Raw genomic sequence first — 21,535 nt, forward strand, 5'->3', positions numbered from 1 at the left:
CTACTTCCTTCCGGCGTGGTCACATCTTACTTCCGACCAGTGGGTGCTACGCACGGTGAAGCAAGGATACCACCTCCAGTTTGCTTTCATCCCCGCCTTCCACCCCCTTCCCGGTCCCTCTTCAGGGACCCTCTCACACGAGCAAATCTCTGGCACGAGGTGCAATCTCTCCTCACCGCAGGAGCCATAGAGGAAGTTCCGCTAACCGAGAGGGGGAAGGGTTTTTACTCCCGCTATTTCCTCGATCCCAATCAAGGGAGGCCTCCGACCGATTCTCGACTTGCGGGGACTCAACAAGTGGCTACGCAAGTTGAAAGTTCCGCATGGTCTCCCTGGGAACTATTATCCCGTCCTTGGATCCTGGAGACTGGTACGCCGCCCTCGACATGAAGACGCGTACTTCCACATAGCGATCTTCCCCCCGCACAGGAAGTACCTTTCGGTTCACAATCAACAACAACACACTTTCAATTTCGCTGTCCTCCCCTTTGGCCTGTCTACGGCCCCAAGGGTCTTTACAAAATGCATGGCAGTCGTCGCCGCCCACCTTCGCAGGCAACAGATACATGTCTACCCGTATCTGGACGACTGGCTCATCAAAGGCGCCTCGCAAGCCCAAGTCAGTCATCACGTTTCCGTGATCACGGACCTCTTCGGCCCGCTTGGGCCTCCTCCTCAATGCAGGAAAAAGTCCACTCTCATTCCAACACAGAGACTGGACTTCATAGGAGCGACCCTGGACTCCTCCCTCGCCAGAGCCTACTTACCGCAAGCCCGCTTCCTGGCGATCACTTCACTCATACGGCGCTTGCAAGCCGCTCATCTAACCTCAGCTCGCACCTGCCTCGCTCTTCTGGGACATATGGCTGCATGCACTTATGTCACCAAGTACGCCAGGCTCCGCATGCGGCCCTTTCAGACGTGGCTCCACTCGGTCTTCTGCCCGCGCAGGGACTCCATGGACGTGCTGCTCACGATCCCTCCAGGTCCCTACGCTCCCTCGACTGGTGGTTGGACCCGTCTCTGGTTTGTGCGGGGATGCCATTTCATCCGCAGCAACCGTCACTAACCCTTACGACGGACGCGTCATCCCTCGGCTGGGGGGCCCATCTAGGTCGCTTGCAGACCCAGGGCCGTTGGTCAGCCGACGAGCTCAACCTCCATATCAACGTCCGAGAGCTGAGAGCCATTCGTCTAGCCTGCCAGACATTCCAACAGCACCTTCGTGGCGTTGTGTCTCCGTCTTTACGGACAACACAACGGCCATGTACTACATCAACAAGCAGGGAGGGACCCGCTCGTCTCCCCTGTGTCTGGAGGCTATTCAACTGTGGGACTTCTGCATAGCCCTCCAGGTGGACCTGGTGGCATCCTTCCTCCCAGGAGTCCGGAACACCCTGGCGGATCGGCTGAGCAGGTCCTTCCTCTGCCACGAGTGGTCGATCCGGCCGGGACATCATTTACTCCGTCTTCCAGAGGTGGGGGTTTCCCCTCGTAGACCTCTTCGCCTCCCACTCGAACAGGAAGTGCCAGGAGTTCTGCTCATTCCAGGGCCTCTCCCCCGGATCGCTGACGGACGCGTTTCTCCTGCCCTGGAACCACCGCCTGCTTTATGCCTTCCCTCCGTTTCCTTGGTGCACAGGGTCCTGCTCAAGCTCCGCAGGGACAGGCGCATCTTATCTTGATCGCGCCTGCGTGGCCCAGGCAACCCTGGTACACCACGCTCCTGGATCTGTCGGTAGCCGCTCCGATTCCCCTCCCCTGTGTCCCAGACCTGCTCACACAGGACCACGGAGACTTCGTCACCAGACCTGCGATCCCTCCACCTCACGGCGTGGCTCCTGCATGGCTGAACGCTGACGAGTTGCGCTGTTCCAATTCGGTGCAGCGCATCCTCTTTAGTAGCAGGAAGCTTCACCCGCCGGAACGTATGTGGCCAAATGGACGCGCTTCACGGCCTGGTGCGCATCGCACGATGTTCTCCCTTACAGGCGTCAATCCGACAATCCTCGACTACCTCTGGCACCTTAAGCAGGAGGCCTGGCGACTTCCTCCCTTAAGGTGCACCTGGCAGCGATATCCACCTTCCATCCGGGAGAGGGTGGTTTACTCGGTGTTTTCTCACCCAGTAGTCTCTCGCTTCATGAAAGGGCCTGGAGCGTACTTATCCCCCCCGCGTCCAGCCCAGCCCTCCTGGGACCTGAACTTGGTCCTAAACAGACTTATGTTACCGCCCTTTTGAGCCGCTTGCGACTTGTTCGCTTCTCTACCTTTCGTGGAAGACGGTGTTCTTGGTGGCGATCACCTCAGCACGCAGGGTCTCGGAGATCAGAGCCCTCACTGTGGACCCTCCGTACACTGTCTTCCATAAAGACAAGGTACAACTGCGACCTCATCCGGCATTCCTCCCTAAGGTGGTGTCTGCCTTCCATACTAGCCAGGACATCTTTTCTCCCGTTTTCTTCCCGAAGCCTCATGCTTCTCGGCGGGAACAGCAGCTTCACACCTTGGATGTGCGCAGAGCGCTAGCTTTCTATGTGGAAGGAACAAGCCCTTCCGGAAGTCTCCGCAGCTCTTTGTGGCCGTTGCGGAGCGGATGAAAGGTCTACCAGTCTCCTCCCAGAGGATTTCCTCTTGGGTCACGGCCTGTATTCGCACGTGCTACGCGCTAAGCTAGCTCATGTTCCCCTCGGATGCCTTACAGCGCATTCCACCAGGGCGCAAGCTTCCTCAGCGGCCTTCCTGGCGCACGTGCCCATCCAAGAGATTTGCCGTGCTGCGACCTGGTCATCGGTCCATACTTTCGCCTCACACTATGCGTTGGTACAACAGTCTCGAGACGACGCAGCCTTTGGAGTGGCGGTACTCCAGGCTGCCACGTCTCACTCCGACCCCTCCGCCTAGGTAAGGCTTGGAATCACCTACCTGGAATGGATATGAGCAATCACTCGAAGAAGAAAACAAGGTTACTTCACCTTTGTAACTGTTGTTCTTCGAGATGTGTTGCTCATATCCATTCCACACCCACCCTCCTTCCCCACTGTCGGAGTAGCCGGCAAGAAGGAACTGAAGGGTGGCCGGGTCGGCTGGGGTATTTATGCGGTGCCATGGTGGCGCCACTCCAGGGGGAACCCAGCCGACCCGCTGAGTGTTGCTAGGGTAAAAGTTTCTCCGACGGCTGTGCACGCGGCACGCACACACCTACCTGGAATGGATATGAGCAACACATCTCGAAGAACAACAGTTACAAAGGTGAGTAACCTTGTTTTACGAACAACCTCCATTTCTGAGGTGTTAATAACTCTGAGTTTCTACTGAATGCATCCACAATGAATACCCATGGGGATCACACATCTTAAAGCACTCCAGGTATTATAAGACAAGTAACCTCCATTTTTAATGTCTAGAACACTGTACTTTCTGAAAATGAGGCCCCAGTAGTAGTGCCAAAATGAAACATCTTTTAAATAATGTTTAACTTAACTACGCATCCAAAGATAAAGCCAATAAAATATTATGCTTTAGTATATGAGCTTATTCTTGCATTTGTTAGGAAGAATTTGCACCACAATCCCAGATGGAGCATTACATTGTTATATATAGGTGTCTGGGTTTCCTGAAACAGATTGTGGATGTTTTCACCTTCCTCTGAAGCATCAAGCACTTAAGGCTAAGATTATGTCACGGACGTTATGGAAGTTCCAGAGACCTCTGTGACATTTTCCGCTTCAGCCCTGGTGGAACGGGGCTGGAGCTGTCAGCCGAGGACCCTGCAGCTCCCAGCAGCCGTGGGTGGCAGCAGAGACCCCAGAGCTGCAGCATCAGTGGGGGCAAGATCCCTCTCCCTCCCGATTTTGTCAGTTATTTTTAGTGAAAAATCTGGGTCGGGTCACGGGCTTCTGTAAATTTTAGTTTCTTGCCCATGGCCTGTCCGTGACTTTTACTAAAAATAACCGTGACAAAATCTTAGCCTTAAGCATAGATCATTCCTAGAATCAGGATAGCAGACATGATTGACCAATAGTCATTCCAGTACAGCAAGTGGTTTAGGACTGTTATTCAGTGTACTGTATGTTCTAGAATCACACTCATTCTTTGTGACTAGTTGGATGATGCTACGAATTTTTAATCTTTTACCTTTTTCAAACTTAAATTGTATGAATTCTAAGATTAATAAATTTGCTTGTTCCTTTTTATTTGTTTTAGTCACTAAAACAAGACCTTGCAACATGTCTGATCTCTACTGAGGTAGAAAAGAAATCATTTGAATCTCAGAAAAAAAGTCTTACGGCAGAAAACCAGCACTTAAGGGAATCTCTGGAGAGGGAAGAAAAAGCTTTGGACTTGCTGCAGGAAGAGTTAAGGAAACTGAGAGAACAAATTAGAAACGTAGAAGATAAAGGTACTAGTACAGAGTCAGTTGTCATTGAAAATAAAAAACTTAAGGTACATTTGGAAGAGGAAAAGCAAAAAATTCACAACTTCCTTAAGCAAAAGGAAACACTTTTTGCAGAAGCACAAATGTTGAGGAGAGAACTAGACAAAGAACGTCATATAACTGAAGCTCTAAGAGAAGAACTGGAGCAGTTAAGTTCTCATCAGACATCCGACAACCCAGACACTGACATTACATTGAGGAAGAATGAAGAAATAGAAACTTTGCGGGGAAGACTAATAGAGCTGGAAAAGAAGCTAAACTTTGAACAACAACGCTCTGATTTGTGGGAAAAACTGTATGTTGAAGTGAAGGACCAAATCGAAAAACAGGAAACTAATGAAAAAGGACAAGAGAGAGATGGTAAAGGAACAAGTAAGACCAAAAAGAAGTCCAAAGAATCATTTTTTGGCTCAGTTAAAGAAACTTTTGATGCTATGAAGAATTCCACAAAGGAGTTTGTAAGACACCATAAAGAAAAAATTAAACAGGCTAAAGAAGCAGTGAAAGAAAACCTGAAAAAATTCTCTGATTCTGTGAAGTCCACATTCAGACACTTCAAAGACACAACTAAAAACATCTTTGATGAAAAGAAGTCTGGTGCTAAAAGATATGAGGCAAACAAAAAAGGTAAAACAGTTTATCGGGAATATAATACTCATGAGAATCCTTCTAAGCATACACACCGTAGAGGGCCTAGTATGAAAAAAGAATTCAGAGAAGGAAGAAAAGAAAGATCGACTCACTTTACATTTGAAAAAGATACTAATTCACAGAAATGCATCAATAACCCAGAATGTAACAGAAAACGTCACTCTGTCCTAAAGGGCTGTTCTGGTATTTTTGAATGCGCTCATCAGGAATTTATTAGCCTGTTTAACAAAGTACTGGACCCTATTAGGGCTGAAGAATTTAATCAGTTAATGCAAAAATATTTGCAGCAAGAAGTAGACAGTTTCCATCACTGGAGAGAACTAGAGAATTTCATCAATAAGTTTTTCCATAATGGGATCTTTATACATGACCAGATGCTGTTCACGGACTTTGTTAGTGATGTTAAGCATTATCTTGAGGACATGAAGGCGTACCAAAGTGACCATGAAGGGATGTTTGAGGATTTGGATAAATACATCTACAGATACTACTTTCATTATGATAATACACCTCAGTATGGACCCAGGTTGGTTTTTATGTAATATTTCCTGAATTAAAATATAGTTTTTAAGGACACCAAAGGAATTAGTGTCATTGTTACAACAGGTGACCTTTTAACCCTAAAATGAATGTGGTGGGATGTCTCATGGGGACAGATTTTATTGGCTGTTGGGGCAAGTGACATTAGCACAGATTCTACTGTACCTTTTACAGCTGTAATGTGTGGAGGATTCCTTTAGAAAATAGTTGTTAATTAAGATTAAGCATTGCTGCTTGGAGCAATTGTTGAATGCAACAGCATGCCTGCTTACTGGCCTGAGCAGCTGTGGTCATTTTTTTCAGAGGTGTTGTAATCACTTTCTTTCCCTGCTTAAGTCCCTTCTTATTAATGATGCATTTTGCTTGGATTTTTAATAATTTTACTGAGTTATTCCACTTGTATATTAAATTCTATTTTAACTGTTCTTAGCCTCTTAAGGGAAATAAGTCCACTTTGATCTGATGAGGGAGGCAAAGTTATGCTAATGTGTTTAAAAAAAAGTTGCATTCTCTCTCTTCTTCCAGTAAACAGTAAGGCAGTAACAGAACTCTTTTCCCCTTGCACTCTATAAAGCATATTTAACCTTTTTAGACCAAGAACAGTTTTATATTAAACATTTAAATGTACTGTTTGTCTTCTGGACTGCTGTGCTGCTCCCTTTCTCACTCATCTTTTTGTTATTTTTGAAATAGTTTGCAATATTTTTTTTCTTATTGCAGTTTAGCTTTCAGAGAACAACTTTCAACTGTTTCTTTATTGGTAATAATGATCAAGGAGTAGTTTCTAATTCCTGGTTTTGGCAAATGCACACATCTAACTTGCTGTATTTATTTATCTAGATTTTAATTTGCCTGTCACATTTCATTATTAAAACAACTGTCTAATATTTTGATTTCTCATGACTTACTCTATTATTTGTTTTTCTGGTCTGAATGAGACTAAAACATCTGTTTACTAGTACAGGCATTTAATTTTTAAATGTATTTAGTGATTCTTCATTATTTATCACTACTGGTGAGAATATTAGGCAAAGTAAGACTGTATACTCTTTTGCTTCAGAAGTGTGGGATGTGAGACTGTAATACAAGGATAAAATATCAAAAAACACAAAAGATGAGCTACAACAGTTTATTAACAGCACGCTCCAGTTCTCCACCTAAGTCCTTGTATTATGTGTGTACACATGCATACACAGACATATTATGGTGCAGATGTTTCTATTTGAAACTTGGTTTGTGTATGTTCCAAATGTATTCACGTAAGAGTTTTGTTCAGTCCTAACCAGCATTGTGTTCCCTGCAAGTCAAGCAGAGTGGTGTGGTATGGAAATTTGCATTGGAGCTTATTGACTCTGACCCTAACTAGGGCTTTAGGTAGTCTATTTTGAGAGTACTACATACATACTTAAAATTAAATAAAATACATCATCAACTGTAACTCTTCTTTGAGCACTGGTAGTGAAATAATAATCATGTATGTAGTTGATTTTATTAAGATATTTTCAACAGCTCTAACCAAGTTTTGTTTACTCCTTTCAGTCGACCTGCTAAAAGGCCTGCTTTCACACAATCTGAAAGTTCCAGACCTGAAAAACACACTCAGAAGCAACACCAACGTAATAAGAGAGAAGGTAAATGGCATAAACACAGTCGCACTAATGGAAGACACATGGCAAATCTTGAAATAGAATTGGGGCAATTACCCTTTGATCCAAAATATTAAGTAATTTGTGTATGGTAAAATCAGGAAGATACAAGTAGATAATTTCTAGTGGTTCCTCAATGGAAACTAATTGTTTTTCAACAAAACTGCAAAGTGCAAGTGTTTCTTCATACAGATTGATTTTTACCCTGTTGTTCAAAAGCATCAATCAAACTTCCTAACTCGCATTTTCTCTAGTGTTGCTTTACTGTTCTTTGGAAATGATTTTGGTTGTAGTTGTACTGTTATGGAAACTAGGTGTGTTGTGACCTGTGTGAAAAATAGGCTTAATTGCATTCCATTAGTATAATTCAAAATTGAATCATCCATAATGTACATGTAATTAACATGGTTTGGTGTACTAACATCATCTTATCCTTCAGAAAGTAGATCTAAATTACGGCAATGCATCTGTTAATATTTTGTAATCTTATACTTGCTTCTTGTCTTTTTTGGGGGTTCAAGAGCCTGTTGACTTATGAAGAATTTGCTGTGCTGCATTCTAATCAGCTTGCTGACATATGCACTTGAAATTTCTTGCACATCTGCATATTGTGAAAGAAAAATAAAGAGACGTTGTGGGTAAAAGTCTGTATTCATAAACAAATTTAGCATAGGTGTACAGTCCCATAGAGGTTATGAAGTCTTGTTTTACTCCTCTCCTCTAAATCACAAATGTCACACAGTAGCTATTGGTGTTCTGTTAATTATTTATAAATGTCCTAAGACAGATGAACCTTGTTTTTTTCCCTCCCCTCTTAACACCAAGAGATGAGATGAGAATATTGCCACTGAAGTTCCACTTTTCCACCAGTGAAGAAGCATCAGTCAACACGTTACATCCAGTATAATCCTTATCTACTGGCTGTAAATTTGAGCCAGACCTGTCAATTTTGCTTACTTATTTTCAAGTATCACTGCCCTCTGTTCTGTACTAGAAGGCTGTTTAACCAAGACACCACTGTACAGTACTGAGTTCAGTTGGTCCCAGTTCAGAAACTGATCTTGAAGCATGCTTCATTTCACCCTTCTTGTGTAGACATAGATGTGGCTTCCAGTTCGTCCTTGAGGCATATGGGTGTGAAAGACAGTAGCTGTTCTCTCGTAACCGTTTAGGACAAGAAACGATGATATTTCCTATAAATAAATACACTGTTGTTTCCAAACAGTCTGACATTTTATACTGGTGGGGTACAGAACTGTGTTCCTGAACTTCTATTAAACCAACCACTCAGCTACCCATGGAAGTTAGGTTCTGTCTTGTGGGAACGAGAAATACCAATCATACCATATCATGACCCTTGGTTAGAGTGAAATCTTGGTCACCTCCCCCCCACCTTGAGTAAATGGACTTTGAAGGGGAAGAAATTCTGCTGATTGCAGGCTGCTTTGCTTACTTTATGCCCATAAAGTCACTCAATGCAAACCATGTAAGTTGTGTCTGTGCACCTCAAACTTGCCTTGGTGCTGCTTTGAAGATAGCTGCTTCACAGCAGTACTTTATGGCATGAAGGATTTGCTGGGTACCCAGGCATGCCCTCTCTGGGATCTTTCCCTTCACTACAGTGACACAATAGTAGCTGTACTGTATTTTGGGCAAATGTTTAAGTCATTTTTAAAGGCTAAAGAACATTTTCAAAGCTGCAATTTCAGCTCTCCCTTCTATTTCTTGTGCAAATTTTTGTTCTTAGCCTGATCTGGATAAAGTTAACTTGCAATTAACGTACCTGTTCTAGCACACTGAAGAAGACCAAGTGAGTAGGTAATGTACCATTGCAAAACTCCTCATTAAGCCACTTGAGTGGATTAGAGTAAAATATATCTGCTTCGTCAAGGTAACTCTCTTTTCCAGTTAGGTCTGGAGGACATCGAAGGAATCTCATTGGTAGAGGACAGTGAACGTGGCTAGGAGGGGGAAAAAAATGGTTGAGATCCAGTGTTAAGTGATCACTTTAGATCTTAGTTTCAATTAAGGATGCTATATTGTAGGCTGTAAAACTTTCTGTTCTCTTATTTTCCCATTATCAGTAGGTGTATCTTTCTCTTCTGTGCTAGATATATAAGGTTTTTCTCACCTCTTTATTTCAAATAAGCATACAGAAAGTAAAATGAGGTGTCAGTAGTGAGTGTAGTTTCAGCTGGAGAGGTTCATAGAAAGCAATAATCCACAATCTGATCTATTTTAGATTTTAATAGCAAAAAGACCATCCTGAGTGACCTCAGTGCTTTACTGGAGCACACTTTGAAAATAACATTATGTTGTGTTAATCCTTTAATTTTTTTATATATCAGGATGTGTCACATAGTTCTGGAAGAGTTACTTTAGTCATGTCATACATAATAGTTCTGTCTGTTAACCTGGTAGCAGAAGTCAAGGAAATAAGCATTAAATCTTGACTCCCTGCAGTAGTTAAATATTGGAGGAGTGAAGCAATGCAAACTGCTAGGGCAAACATCTGTCTAACACTAAGCTGTTTTGGTAAAACAGGAAAAAATGCAGATGCTGGGTGGAGTAAACAATATGAAAGATTCACTTTTCCAATTTAATACTTCATACAGAGTTAAGACAGACTGAACAATCTGGGAATAGATGCACATTATCCTGCAAATAATTCAATATATTTGAGGGGGGGAAATTGTAATACTAAAGCTACTCAAGCATACAAATTGTATTAGCTACTTTATTACCTGTAAAAAGGAGTAGAGTGGCATGGCATCATTACAAAGACAGAAGCCCATGATTGGTTAGAAGAATTGTTACAGAGCTGCTGCATATGAATCATGACATCAAGAGAGCCACGCTGGTGAATCAAACCCATGTACAGGGCTGGGAGTAAATTTGATAAAAGCAGGAAGGTTATTGCTGGTTTCTTCCATGTTTTCAGTTGTTTAAGAGAATATCCTAAAGTGAGAAATATAAAATAGTTAAGCAGATAAGCAAGTGTTAGCTATTCCTACAGCTCTCTTTTGACATAGTGCAACTTATTGAAAATTGATTAGTCATGGTTAAATTAGAAGCAAAACAGTTCTGTGTTTTGAAATAGTCAAAGTCACTGCCCACTCCAGTTTTTTTGTTTAGAATGGAAAAAAGGGGCACGTTTCGTATGGATTCCACACTCTAAAGCAGTGGTCTCCAACCTTTTCGGCTGGCGGGTGCCAGCCGAAGGACCACTGTGGCAGTGGAGCACCCGCCGAAATGCCTCCGGGGTTAGGTGCTAAGTAATGCTTCAACAGCTCTGGGATGAAGGGAAAAAAGCAGCAGGGAGCTTCAAAATTACAGTGACAGGTGTTGACTTTTTATCAAAAGCTACCTTTCTGCAGTTAAGTGGGCTGTTAAAAAAAAAGCAAGATAGTATAAAACACCTGACTAGGACTTTGTCTACAAACTTAAGATGAACTAGTTCAACTTCTATCAGTTTTTAAATTGACATTCTTAAACCAGAGCAACTCCTGCATAGACATTCTTATTTAAGCTTAAATCATGATTATTTTAGTTACAACTATTTCTAATGAATGCAAACTAAACCAAAATAAGCCTTGCTTAAACTGAAATAAGAGTGTCCACACAAGGTTGCCCTGGTTTAAATAAAGCTGTTTAAAATTAAACTGGTGCAACTTTCCGTGTTAACGGAGTACCAAAAATCTATTCTTTGTAATTTTGCTCAGCTTTCATGGCTTTTGTGATATTGTTTCACCAGGGTCCTTGTTATTCTTATGGCTTTAGATCAGGGGAGTGGGCAAACTTTTTGGCCCAAGGGCCACACCTGGGTATAGAAATTGTATGGCGGGCCATGAACACTCACAAAATTGGGGTTGGGGTGTGGGCTCCGGGGTGGGGCCAGAAATGAGGAATTCAGGGTGCAGTAGGGGGCTCTGGGCCAGGGATGAGGGGTGGGATAGGAGCTCTGGGGTGTAGGAGGGTGCTCCAGGCTGGGACTGAGGGGTTCGAAGGCCAGGAGGGATATCAGGGATAGGTCAGGGGTGGGGCTCAGGATGAGGAGTTTGGGGTGCAAGAGGGTGCTCCAGGCTGGGACCAAGGGGTTCGGAGGGTGGGAGGGAGATCAGGGGTGTAGGTTCAGGACAGCACTTACCTCAAGCAGCTCCTGGAAGCAGCAGCATGTCCTCCAGGCAGTTCTGTTGCTAGTTGCCCAGTCCACAGGCACCACCCCTGCAGCTCCCATTGGCCGCAGTTCTCGGTCAATGGGAGCTGCAAGGTCAGGGCTTGGGCAACTTGTGGAGCAGACCCCCTGACTGCCCCTATGTGTAGGAGCCGGAGGGGGAACGTGCTGCTGCTTCTGGGAGCCACGTGGAGTGGCCCCAGACCCTGCTCCCCGGCGTGATCTTGAGGGCCAGATTAAAACGGCTAGTGGGCCGTAGTTTGCCCACCCCTGCTTTAGAGGTAACATTTAGCGGTGCACCTAGAAAATAGTTGCTCCTGCCCCTCTGATTCAATCTGTTTGGTGGGGCTGTAAGTGAATAGAAGACTAATTCTAAACAAGCTATGGCTAGCATGCAACTTGACCATAACTAATCTACAGCCTATATTTCATGTAAAAAAGTTTCTACAGCAGGGTAATCACCACACAACTTTTAAAATCCAAGTGCTTACCACAAAACACCATGCAAAATGGCAGTACGGGATAGATAAACCTGAATTCTTTGTGGCTCAACGTGCTGTAACAAAACAGGTATGGTACTACTGAAATAAAGTTATATAAATCACAGGTTTGTTGACAATTCAATAGCATGTAGGGATAGAAAAGACAACTTTAACAGATTTTTTAAAAACTGATTAGTAAGCCTCCTCTTCACAGTCCCAGCTGGAGGCTTCTGCTCTATTATCAAACCACCGCATTATCTGAATCCGTTCTTTGTCCCCCAGCATGAAATATGTGGGGCATGAGGAAGGGCTTCAGTTAATGTGGTGGTTCAGATAATAGTGTTTTAGAGAACAGGAAAATACTGCAGCTGCAAACAAACTACCATTTTCCAGGAATCTTACTAACAAATGCCAGTTGCCTCCAACAGACAGATAAGGAGGAGCATTCAGTCACCCCTCTTACATGAAGAAAGTAGTACAATAAATATCATGCTTGACCATTGTGACGTTAATCACATACTGCCTACAGATAGATGTTTTTACACCCTGGCAATGAACATACTAAAATCTAGATCAGTGTTTCCCAAACTTGGGATGCCGCTTGCATAGGAAAAGCCCCTGGCAGGCCAGGCCAGTTTGTTTACCTGCTGCGTCCACAGGTTCAGCCAATCGCAGCTCCCACTGGCCGCGGTTCGCTGCTCTAGGCCAGTGGGGGCTGCGGGAACGGCGGCTAGTACGTCCCTCGGCCTGCGCCACTTCCAGCAGCTCCCATTGGCCTGGAGCAGTGAACCGCAGCCAGCGGAAGCTGTGATCGGCCCGCCAGGGGCTTTCCCCTACACAAGCAGCGTTCCAAGTTTGGGAAACACTGATCTAGATCATAGTTAGTACTTTACTAATTTTGTGACTGGGCAACAAAACAGTAGATAAAATTCAGTGGTGATGAATGCAAAGTCATGCACATTGGAAAACAATCCCAACTATACAAACAAAGTGATGGGGTCTAAGTTAGTTGTTACTGTTGAAGAAAGAGATCATGGAGTCATTGTGGATAGTACTTCGAAAACATCCGCTCAATATGCAGTAGCAGTCAACAAAGCTAATCATGTTAGGAACCATTAGTAAAGGGATAGATAAGACAGAAAATATCATAATGCCACTCTGTAAATCCATGGTATGCCCACACCTTGAGTACTGCATGCAGTTCTGGTCTCCACATCTCAAAGATATATTAGAATTGGAAAAGGTACAGAGAAGGACAACAAAAATGGAGAAAGTAAATAAGGAAAATGTTGTTTACCCCCTCACGTAACACAGGAACCAGGGGTCACCTAATGAAATTAACATGCAGCAGGTTTAAAACAAAAGGAAGTATCATCTGTCACAATGCAGTGTCAACCTGTGGAACTCTTTGTCACGGGATGGTGTGAAGGCCAAAACTATAAAGAATTAGGTAAGTTCAAGGAGGGTAGGTTCATCAATAGCTATTTATCAAGATATGGTCAGGGATGCAACCTGTTAGGAGAGACTGTTACCTTGTCATAAAATGCTGCTCAAAATTCCAAGTGAAGAAAAGTGCTGGTGGTGAATCAAAAGTTAGCTGGGCACACAAAAACTATGGAACCAAGATTCATCTAAGCTAGGATAGCTGGGCACCACACTATTACTCAGTACAGTCCTATAGCTTGTGGAGTCAGCCACAGGAGGCCCACTCCATTATACCTGGATCAAGTGACGTATAACTATCACAGTGGCTCCTATGCCAGCCCCTCCTGCAGGTAGTGCAGGGGGCATGATTAGGGCATCAGACTACTTTAACTTGTGCCAGGGGACTGGAGCCATAGAGGATTGGGCCAGCACAAGGTAGTTTAAAACCATCTTTGCATCCCTCAGTTTTGAGTTGGACTAATGACTGATGTCACAACTGCGACCCAATTACAAATTTTTTCTATATTTTATTAATACCATGTTCTGAAACAGGGGAAGGCCTTTAACATTGTTTGATATTTAAATAATCACTGTCACCTGTTTCACCTTCACATGGAACTGTCTGTTTCTACAGTGAGTTGTGTGTGAAGAGCCTGAACAAACTAATCCTCACTGCCATTTCTTATCCCCCGCGACCTTCACCTCTAGTTGTTGTCAAAATGACAAAAGACAGGACTGATTTTTATATTGTAATAATATTTGAATTGCTCCATATGCAAGTCTTTACAGAAGATTTCAGAAACCTTGAGCGAAATTAAACAAAAGAATGATTTTCCTTAACAGGCCTCAGATAAACTAAACTTTCAAACTCATTCTGCTGCTGAAAGCAAACACCTTTTAGTGATTCAACAAAGTTTTCAATTTTGGTGCAATGCCCAATCTGCTCTCTAATCATTTACTGTGCCACCAGCAATAGTTTAGAATGATTTCATTAAGCCACTATAGTAGGGTTAAACGCAGCTATGTCATACCATTGAGTAATTTATTGTAAAATATTTGGATAATTTGTTTAATTCATTGGACACTGCAATTTGAATGAAATTTTCTTTGCATTAATTTCAAAATTTTGTTCTAGAGAAAATAAGTTATAACTTTGACTTAAAAATAATGTGACTGGTTCAAAGTTAATTACATGTAAGGGAGCTTACCTGTATACCAACACTGTCCAAACCACTGCCACTAGAAGGATCCGATACCTCTATGGTGCCTGGATGCAGCCGTGAATAAAGAAGGGTAGATGGGTGCCCAAAATAATCGGCAATCCCTGGGTCAAGTACCAATGCCAAGGATGAGAACCATAAAATGTCCCCAAATTCTGTAGCACATTAAACTTCAAGAATTTCATCTGAACCAGTATCCACTGAAAGGTTAAAAAAATGAATTAATGTTAAGTATGAAAACGTTAGATTAAGTCTGTCCGGTTCTGTTATGCAACACTGCCATTAAAGGATACTATGATTTACATTTTTACCTAAAAGCATTACAACAAGTTTTTAAAGTAAAAACTATCTTGTGACAGCAATTTAGTTACTTTCAGCAGTTAATACATGTTACAAGCTTTATGGTTTGAAAGTTTTCTACTTTTCTATCATGGAGAACAGGCCTCTTATGCTGAACAAGACAAATGTGAAATGTTTTAAAAATCTACACACAATCGGTCTTATGTGGTCACTAACTGACTTCCAGAAAAAGTACAGGCTCATCTTTTAGAGTTATTGAATCCTTTAAATGAGACACGGGTTGTCTATAGAACTTTTTTTTAAAAACCAGGGGCAGGATTCTCAAAATTGCTCAATGTTGGTATAATCTGCTCCTATTTAAGTTACTATTTACTTCAATGGAAGCAGTTAGATCAATGCTGAGCACTTCTGAAAATCCTACCCTGAATATTTTATACATTCCTTCAAGCCCTATAGAATTCTCCTCTGCACACTTGAATATTGCTCTAATACTTCTCTGTTACCTCCTTAATGTCTCCTGCTTGGAAAAAATCTTTTCTACATATTACATGACATTGGATTAGATGGACAACTTCAAGTTTGCCAAAATTGTCCATCTTACAGTAATATTGGCAACAGTCGTCAATATAATTTAACATTTCTTACTCTGAGAACTGTGCATCTTTACCCACGTGAAAGTTGAAAACATGCAGGATATGACTTTTGCTGATCATTGTTTTACATAATTGATGCTGTCTACAGAAAGCAGCTTTTGTAGGTAAGTATTAAACTGCCGAATACTTTCACAAGCAGGTTTATTAGGACAGTGCTAAATAGGATCTGTAAATATTTATAGAAGCAAATAAATACCAAAACGCTACAACTGAGACATCCTAACAGAAATTAATGCTGAGCTAAGCATAACACTACAACTCTCCCAGAACGTAACATATGCTGCAGAGAATACCAGTGTAAAGTTTAGTTGCTCTGTGCATCATTACATTAACATGCAATCATCTCTGAACACTGACACTAAGTATCAGTGAATTGAGAAGCCACTGCATTGTTGGTCCTATTTGAAATGGCATTCTAGTGATTTAACATAAGCATAGATATTAATGGCTAGAATTATACTCATAAGATTACAGGATACAGACAAATTGTTATTAGAGTTGATGCCAAAGGCAGAATGTACAGATCTCAAATCATTGAGACAGCGATAGCTCTTGAATTAGGAAAGTGTGGAACCATTTACCCAAGTACCAAATTGTTAGAAATGCTTACAAATTTAATTTAAAAGACATTGTAAGACAACTTACCTCACCAAAAAATACACGATCGATTATTAAAGAAATCCCTAGAGTGACCAATCTGCAAAAATCAAGAAAAAGCTCCTTGTATTACTGACATCTTTTGAATGTTTAGATTACACATTTTTTCAGCTTGCCTCTACAATTATTGTGTATGTGTCACTGTCCCCTAAACTAGTCACAGTTACTTAGAGTGAATCACCAACACTTAGCCTTTTCTGGAACAACCACTGGTTGGCTTGGAGGTCCTCCTCATATTTTCCCCTCATGAGCTCTTTCCATGAAACCTCTCTCTTGTGAAGGATACACTGTGTTTGTACTGGAAGCAAGCCCCTTCTCCAAACTGCTGCCACAGTATTTTATTCTTCACTTTTGCACATCTCCTTAAGTTGAAACATGCAGGAGATGTCCTGTCCCTGCCTACAGTCTTACTAGTTTAAAAAAAAAGTAAATATTGATAAGCAGAATGCTTAAATGAATCCTGTTAGTATGGTTTTAGATGGTAACATATAATAGGTACTATTTAGTATACAGTGTCATTATTCACTGAATTAATAAAACACTTACCCTACAGGAATATAGGTGTATAGAACAAGGTCTACCTTCTTCTGTTCTTGCCAGAAATGCCTGAGCACCAAAGGTATCCATGGAATTACAGCAGTTGGACGAATAATAAATGCAAGTGCAACCAAAGTTAAATATTTGCAACTAGAAATGAAGAAAATATTAACAAAAACAATCAGAGTACAATTGTAAAGAGATTTAATTGCTTTTTCATTGACAGAGTATCACATTTTTCATGTCATCATGTTTCTGGACACTGACTGAGGCAAGTACAGCCTACAGACATCTGAACACAGCTCTGCCTTTAACCTTGAATCTTCGGGTGCAAATACTGGCTTATTGGCCTGCTTCTATGAAAAAAATGTGTAGTAAATTAAACTATGAACGACTAAGTATCTAACTAGAAAGTATATACAGGCTTTTTAAAAAAGTAATTACTCAGTTCAAAATTAGTTAATACACTGACTCTGAATACTTGTTTGGCTTGAGTAACCATCTTTCATGTCCTTCCTAAGTCCTCAAATTAAGTGTTTCTACACTGCCCTTAAGATGAAATTAATGTCCCCCATAGGTGATTTGGTTTGAAATGAGGAACAGCAGAGTAGTAATTTTACATATCCACTACCATCCCCTGCAGATGTGCAGCAGCACCACCAGTTACCATTCCACTCAGGAACTAGAACAGCTGCAGTTTCTCCACAAACTGAGGGGTTTGGGTTGCTGGATTGACTAAGGATTAGTTTCCTATGGCCCCATCCCCAACAGCTTATTTGGAACCAGCACAAAAAACTCTTGGCATACAGAGAACTTGCAGGTGTTCCATCTATGCAGTCTTGCCTTGAGGTTTAATTGGTTTCCATGCCACTGCACTGACCCTTTGGATGAGTTTCACCCTCAGTAACAAAAGGAATAGTTATCTTCCACATTATCTTTATACAACTTGAATTCATCTTTCTAAATTCAGAAGCCTGTGCTTGCTTGTTCAGACAGATGTCAGACATCAGGGAGGATAACAAAAAGGCAGGAAGTTATATATGAACAGAAAGCATTATTTTAACAGTTGCATCCATTTTGATTATCCCAACCAAAGGTTACCAATGTTGTTAGTGTAAATTCTCTCACCTACTCCTCGTCTTTGAGCCTTCCATTGGATAGTAGAAAAGAGCAAAGATGGTGAGAACAGTTTCCATGGTGTTTGTTAGAGTTCTGGTACAGCAATACCATGTAAACCAAGAGCACAACTGGCAAAGGTACTAAAAACAATTATTAACAACAGGGTATGGGGGGGGAAGTGTTAATACAATATTTGTATAGCCTTTAATGAAAGTGGTGATAAACCTTTCAGATATTTAATAATATCATTAAACCATTTCTTAAGTTCTGCAGTACACTGTACGCTAAAATACCATAAGGCCCATACACAAGACATGTATTTCAAGGCTGAGACTCACCACCCACTTTGCTGTTTCTGCATTTTCTAGATGTCTCACTAATGAGTAAAGCTTTACGTCTGCTAGAGCTGACAGAACTGCTTGGACAAGTCTAGGGATCCAAATCTACATAAACAAAAAAAAAAAAAGAGAAAGTTTACTTATTTTTCTGACTCTTGTTTCTGAAGCCCCTATTAACTCCCAAGTTTAATTGCAATATATAAAACTAGGAGATTCTTGAAACATCAATCCACTGAGGAAACTAAAAGTATATGACAGTCCTCTGTATGTTTTGATGGAAAGCTTTTATTTTAAATACTGTAGTCCTAGAGAAAGATGAGTCCGGAGTTTCTATTAAAATCAATCAAAGACAGCGAGTGAATTTGACATTCAATTGAAAGTTTCCAGAAACTCAAGGTAGCACTTTCAAAATTGTTCCACAATGATGTAACTCATCTTTAAATGAAGTCGATGGGAGTTTTATTCATTATCTTCAATGGAAGCAGAGTTATGTCAATACTGAGGGCTTTTGAAAAAAACCTACCCTCAGATTCTGTTCAGTTAGTTATTTGAAGTACCTCGTCCTATACTTGCAGCCAAAGTAATCTGCTAATTAAAGAGCTACTGAGTAAATCATGTTCTGAGTCTAATGGCTAAGGATATGGTTTAATCACGGACATCACGAATTCCATGACTTTAATGAACCTCTGTGGCTACTTTGGCTGTAGTGGGGAAGGGAGCTGTCAGCCCCTCCCCTTCAGTCCCCTCACTCCATTATTTGTACTAAAAGTCATGGGCAGGTTGCAAGCTTCCATGAATTTTTGTTTATTGTCTGTGACCTGTCTGTGACTTTTACTAAAAATAACCATGACAAAATTTTAACCTTACTAGTGGTACAACACTATCTTCTTTGACATTTGAAGAGGTTGACAGAGGGCAAGAATCACCATCTACAGTCTTCAGCCCCACTCCTGCCACTGCAGCCATGCAAGTGGACCCTTGTGGCCAGGCAGAGCCACATTAACTTAATTGAGACTTCATGCACTGGCAACTGTTTCACTCACATGGATCCCAGGGCCAAACCAGAGTCTTTCATTTTATGTGGAGGGCAGTTAAATTTCCTACCTACAATGTTTTGAAATTAAATTAATTGTTAAGTAGTAGCTGGGCTTTTAAAAAATATTTCCTTTATACTTACCAGCAGCTGAACATCATCCTTTGCCAGTAGCTGTAAAACTCTGTAGATAGTTGCAAAGAGTAATGGGTATGAATAACCCCTTAAACCTTCTGCCCATTCCCAGGTCAAGTAGCCATAATTAGTAATATTAAGGATATTTAAAGAACTTAAAAGTTTTCCTGTTAGTTTTCTGCTTATTCTCAGGATTTCCTGATTTATGTCAAAAATCTTACTCCGTGGCCACTGTCAATTAGTGATTTCTGCCAACGGTCATATTAATTTCTCAGTGCCAGGGAAACCTCTAGCTTAACACTCCTTCTACCAAAAAAGGGACAGTGGTAGTGACATAGCTCCAGGAAAGTTACTACGATATAAAAGCATGGAGCCTAGAGAGCAATATTGGGGCAATAAAGTCATCATAAAGAGATGTTATTACAGTATTGAGGACACAATTACAACAAAATGAAAAAGTGAGCATACTTAGTTCAGTTCTAGAAAGATTCCACTCATTTTAACTTCAAAAAGCAAAGGATATTTGAAAACCATATGATGTGCAACTTCAAGCGACTGCCAGTATTCATCTGGAACAAAGCTTGTCTGGACTAAAAAGCAGTTAAGTACTCGCAGAGTTATGGTAAACAAGACCAGATAAATGTTTTCACCAAAAAGCTCTGAGAAAGCAAAACATTAGTTTGGAGAAAGTGCCTGTTAATAGTCACTGAAATAATAATTGCTTATGGCTACTGATGATCGAACAAAGGCATTCTCTTTAAAATGATAGCTTTGAACTGTATTGTAGCTTGATCTTAGAAGTTAGATATATGGTAGCATTTTTTAACAACTTTCATTATAAGAAAAAAATACACATTATACTTAATCTTTTCTCAAGAAGTTCCATCATTTTATGTCCCATTTTGCTATTTGCACTTTAACAGCATTATTCCTCACAGCCTCCAGTTTGATTCCATATTGAAGTCTTAAATGATTGCAAACTACTGTATCATCAGATTAACTATAGTGACTGAAGAAGGATCCAAATCCAAATTAAAACTGAATTTAGTGAGAACTTTTCAACCAAGTACCTTGGACAGTTATTAGTGAGAAGAAAGCTGTTAATGGCTTTGGGTTGGTTATTCTTCCCCACAGCCGGCTTCCCTTCCCCCCCCCCCTTTTTTTTTTAATATATAAAAGCTGAGATTCCAGAGAAGAGAGCAACTATACATATATATATTTAAAAGTAAGCCACTGGCTCTCAAGTTTGTAAACATGAACGGAATGTAACTGCTGTAGTAGTGTCTGATTTTTGCAGAATCTGAAAAACTGGCTGAGGGGTGAGTAGTCCTGTTCATTTCACTGGTTTACTGACTCTGATGTCCATTTGAATTAACTATTTCACAATTGATCAAAGCATGTAAGAAAGGTGAAGAATGGATGGAGGACACTGGGAGCAACCAAAAAAGTGTTACTTTCCCAAGGTTCCAGTGGTGGCAACCAATGTTCTTCAGAGTCCCCCTGCTATAGGGTCAGTCATGGTAGCCTCCTCCTTCCCGAGCAATGATGGGAGCAGAATGACGCCTTTAGGGGCCTAATCTGCTCTGGTGATGATTGCCAGGTCAGGCTGCTCCTTCCCTTACTGCCACTAGCTGCAACTGCTGGCTCCTCCCCTCTGCTGGAGGCTGTCTACAAACTCAACTCAAGCAGAACAGCTATACAGACTTCTCCAGTTTCTCTTTACAAATGGGAACTAGAAGCTTTTTAACGTAAAAGATTAGATTCTAATATTTGACTTTGGGAACATGCTTTTCTTACGTCTTCATGTAATCATGGGTGTATCCTAACCTAACCAATGGTGAAGTCTAGCAGAACATATATACGAAGTTTTGAAGTGCACAATTTGCTGTAAATGACATCTTACGTTGGAGTCTCAAGGAGGTGAGTTTGCGGGCACAGTTTCAGAAAGGACTGCTTCCTCCACCCCCTCCGCCCCCTGGAAGAAAATATCTGCACACGCAACCTGGCGTAATTAAGAAGCCCCTTGGGTTCCTCCCACTTGCCCAGCTAACAAGAAGAGAATGCAGGCAGCAGGCCCACTCTTGGCTGGGAGGGCGAGACCGACCCCGGCCCAAGCAGCCGGTGGCGCACAGCCTGCCCGTCCGTAGGGGTGTCTCGCTAAGCGGCGGAGCGCCCACTTCGATCGCT

General features: G+C 41.8%; 2 protein-coding genes across 9 annotated transcripts in view; one reads left to right on the forward strand and one right to left on the reverse strand.

Moving 5' to 3' along the window:
- CCPG1 (cell cycle progression 1) overlaps positions 1 to 7,919 on the forward strand; it is a 67,215-nt gene extending 59,296 nt beyond the window's left edge. For 7 of the 8 annotated variants that reach the window (XM_032796656.2, XM_075069614.1, XM_075069615.1 and 4 more), the window contains 2 exons: positions 4,207 to 5,615; positions 7,169 to 7,919. In XM_032796656.2, coding sequence (XP_032652547.1) covers positions 4,207 to 5,615; positions 7,169 to 7,352 — 1,593 coding nt within the window. In that variant the 3' untranslated portion in view covers positions 7,353 to 7,919. The remainder of the gene's footprint in view (positions 1 to 4,206; positions 5,616 to 7,168) is intronic. The other variant, XM_075069616.1, reaches the window with a different exon arrangement.
- PIGB (phosphatidylinositol glycan anchor biosynthesis class B) lies at positions 7,908 to 20,448 on the reverse strand. Its single transcript, XM_032796670.2, is given in 11 exon segments — positions 7,908 to 8,468; positions 9,059 to 9,236; positions 10,020 to 10,233; positions 11,941 to 12,005; positions 14,565 to 14,776; positions 16,175 to 16,226; positions 16,733 to 16,873; positions 17,852 to 17,982; positions 18,181 to 18,285; positions 19,358 to 19,475; positions 19,872 to 20,448. Coding segments are annotated over 11 exon segments (1,347 nt in total). The 5' UTR covers positions 19,883 to 20,448; the 3' UTR covers positions 7,908 to 8,348.
- Positions 20,449 to 21,535: the final 1,087 nt, after the last annotated feature.

The sequence above is a fragment of the Chelonoidis abingdonii genome, chromosome 9 (assembly GCF_003597395.2).
Source record: "Chelonoidis abingdonii isolate Lonesome George chromosome 9, CheloAbing_2.0, whole genome shotgun sequence".
In the NCBI taxonomy this organism is placed as follows: Eukaryota; Metazoa; Chordata; order Testudines; family Testudinidae; genus Chelonoidis; species Chelonoidis abingdonii.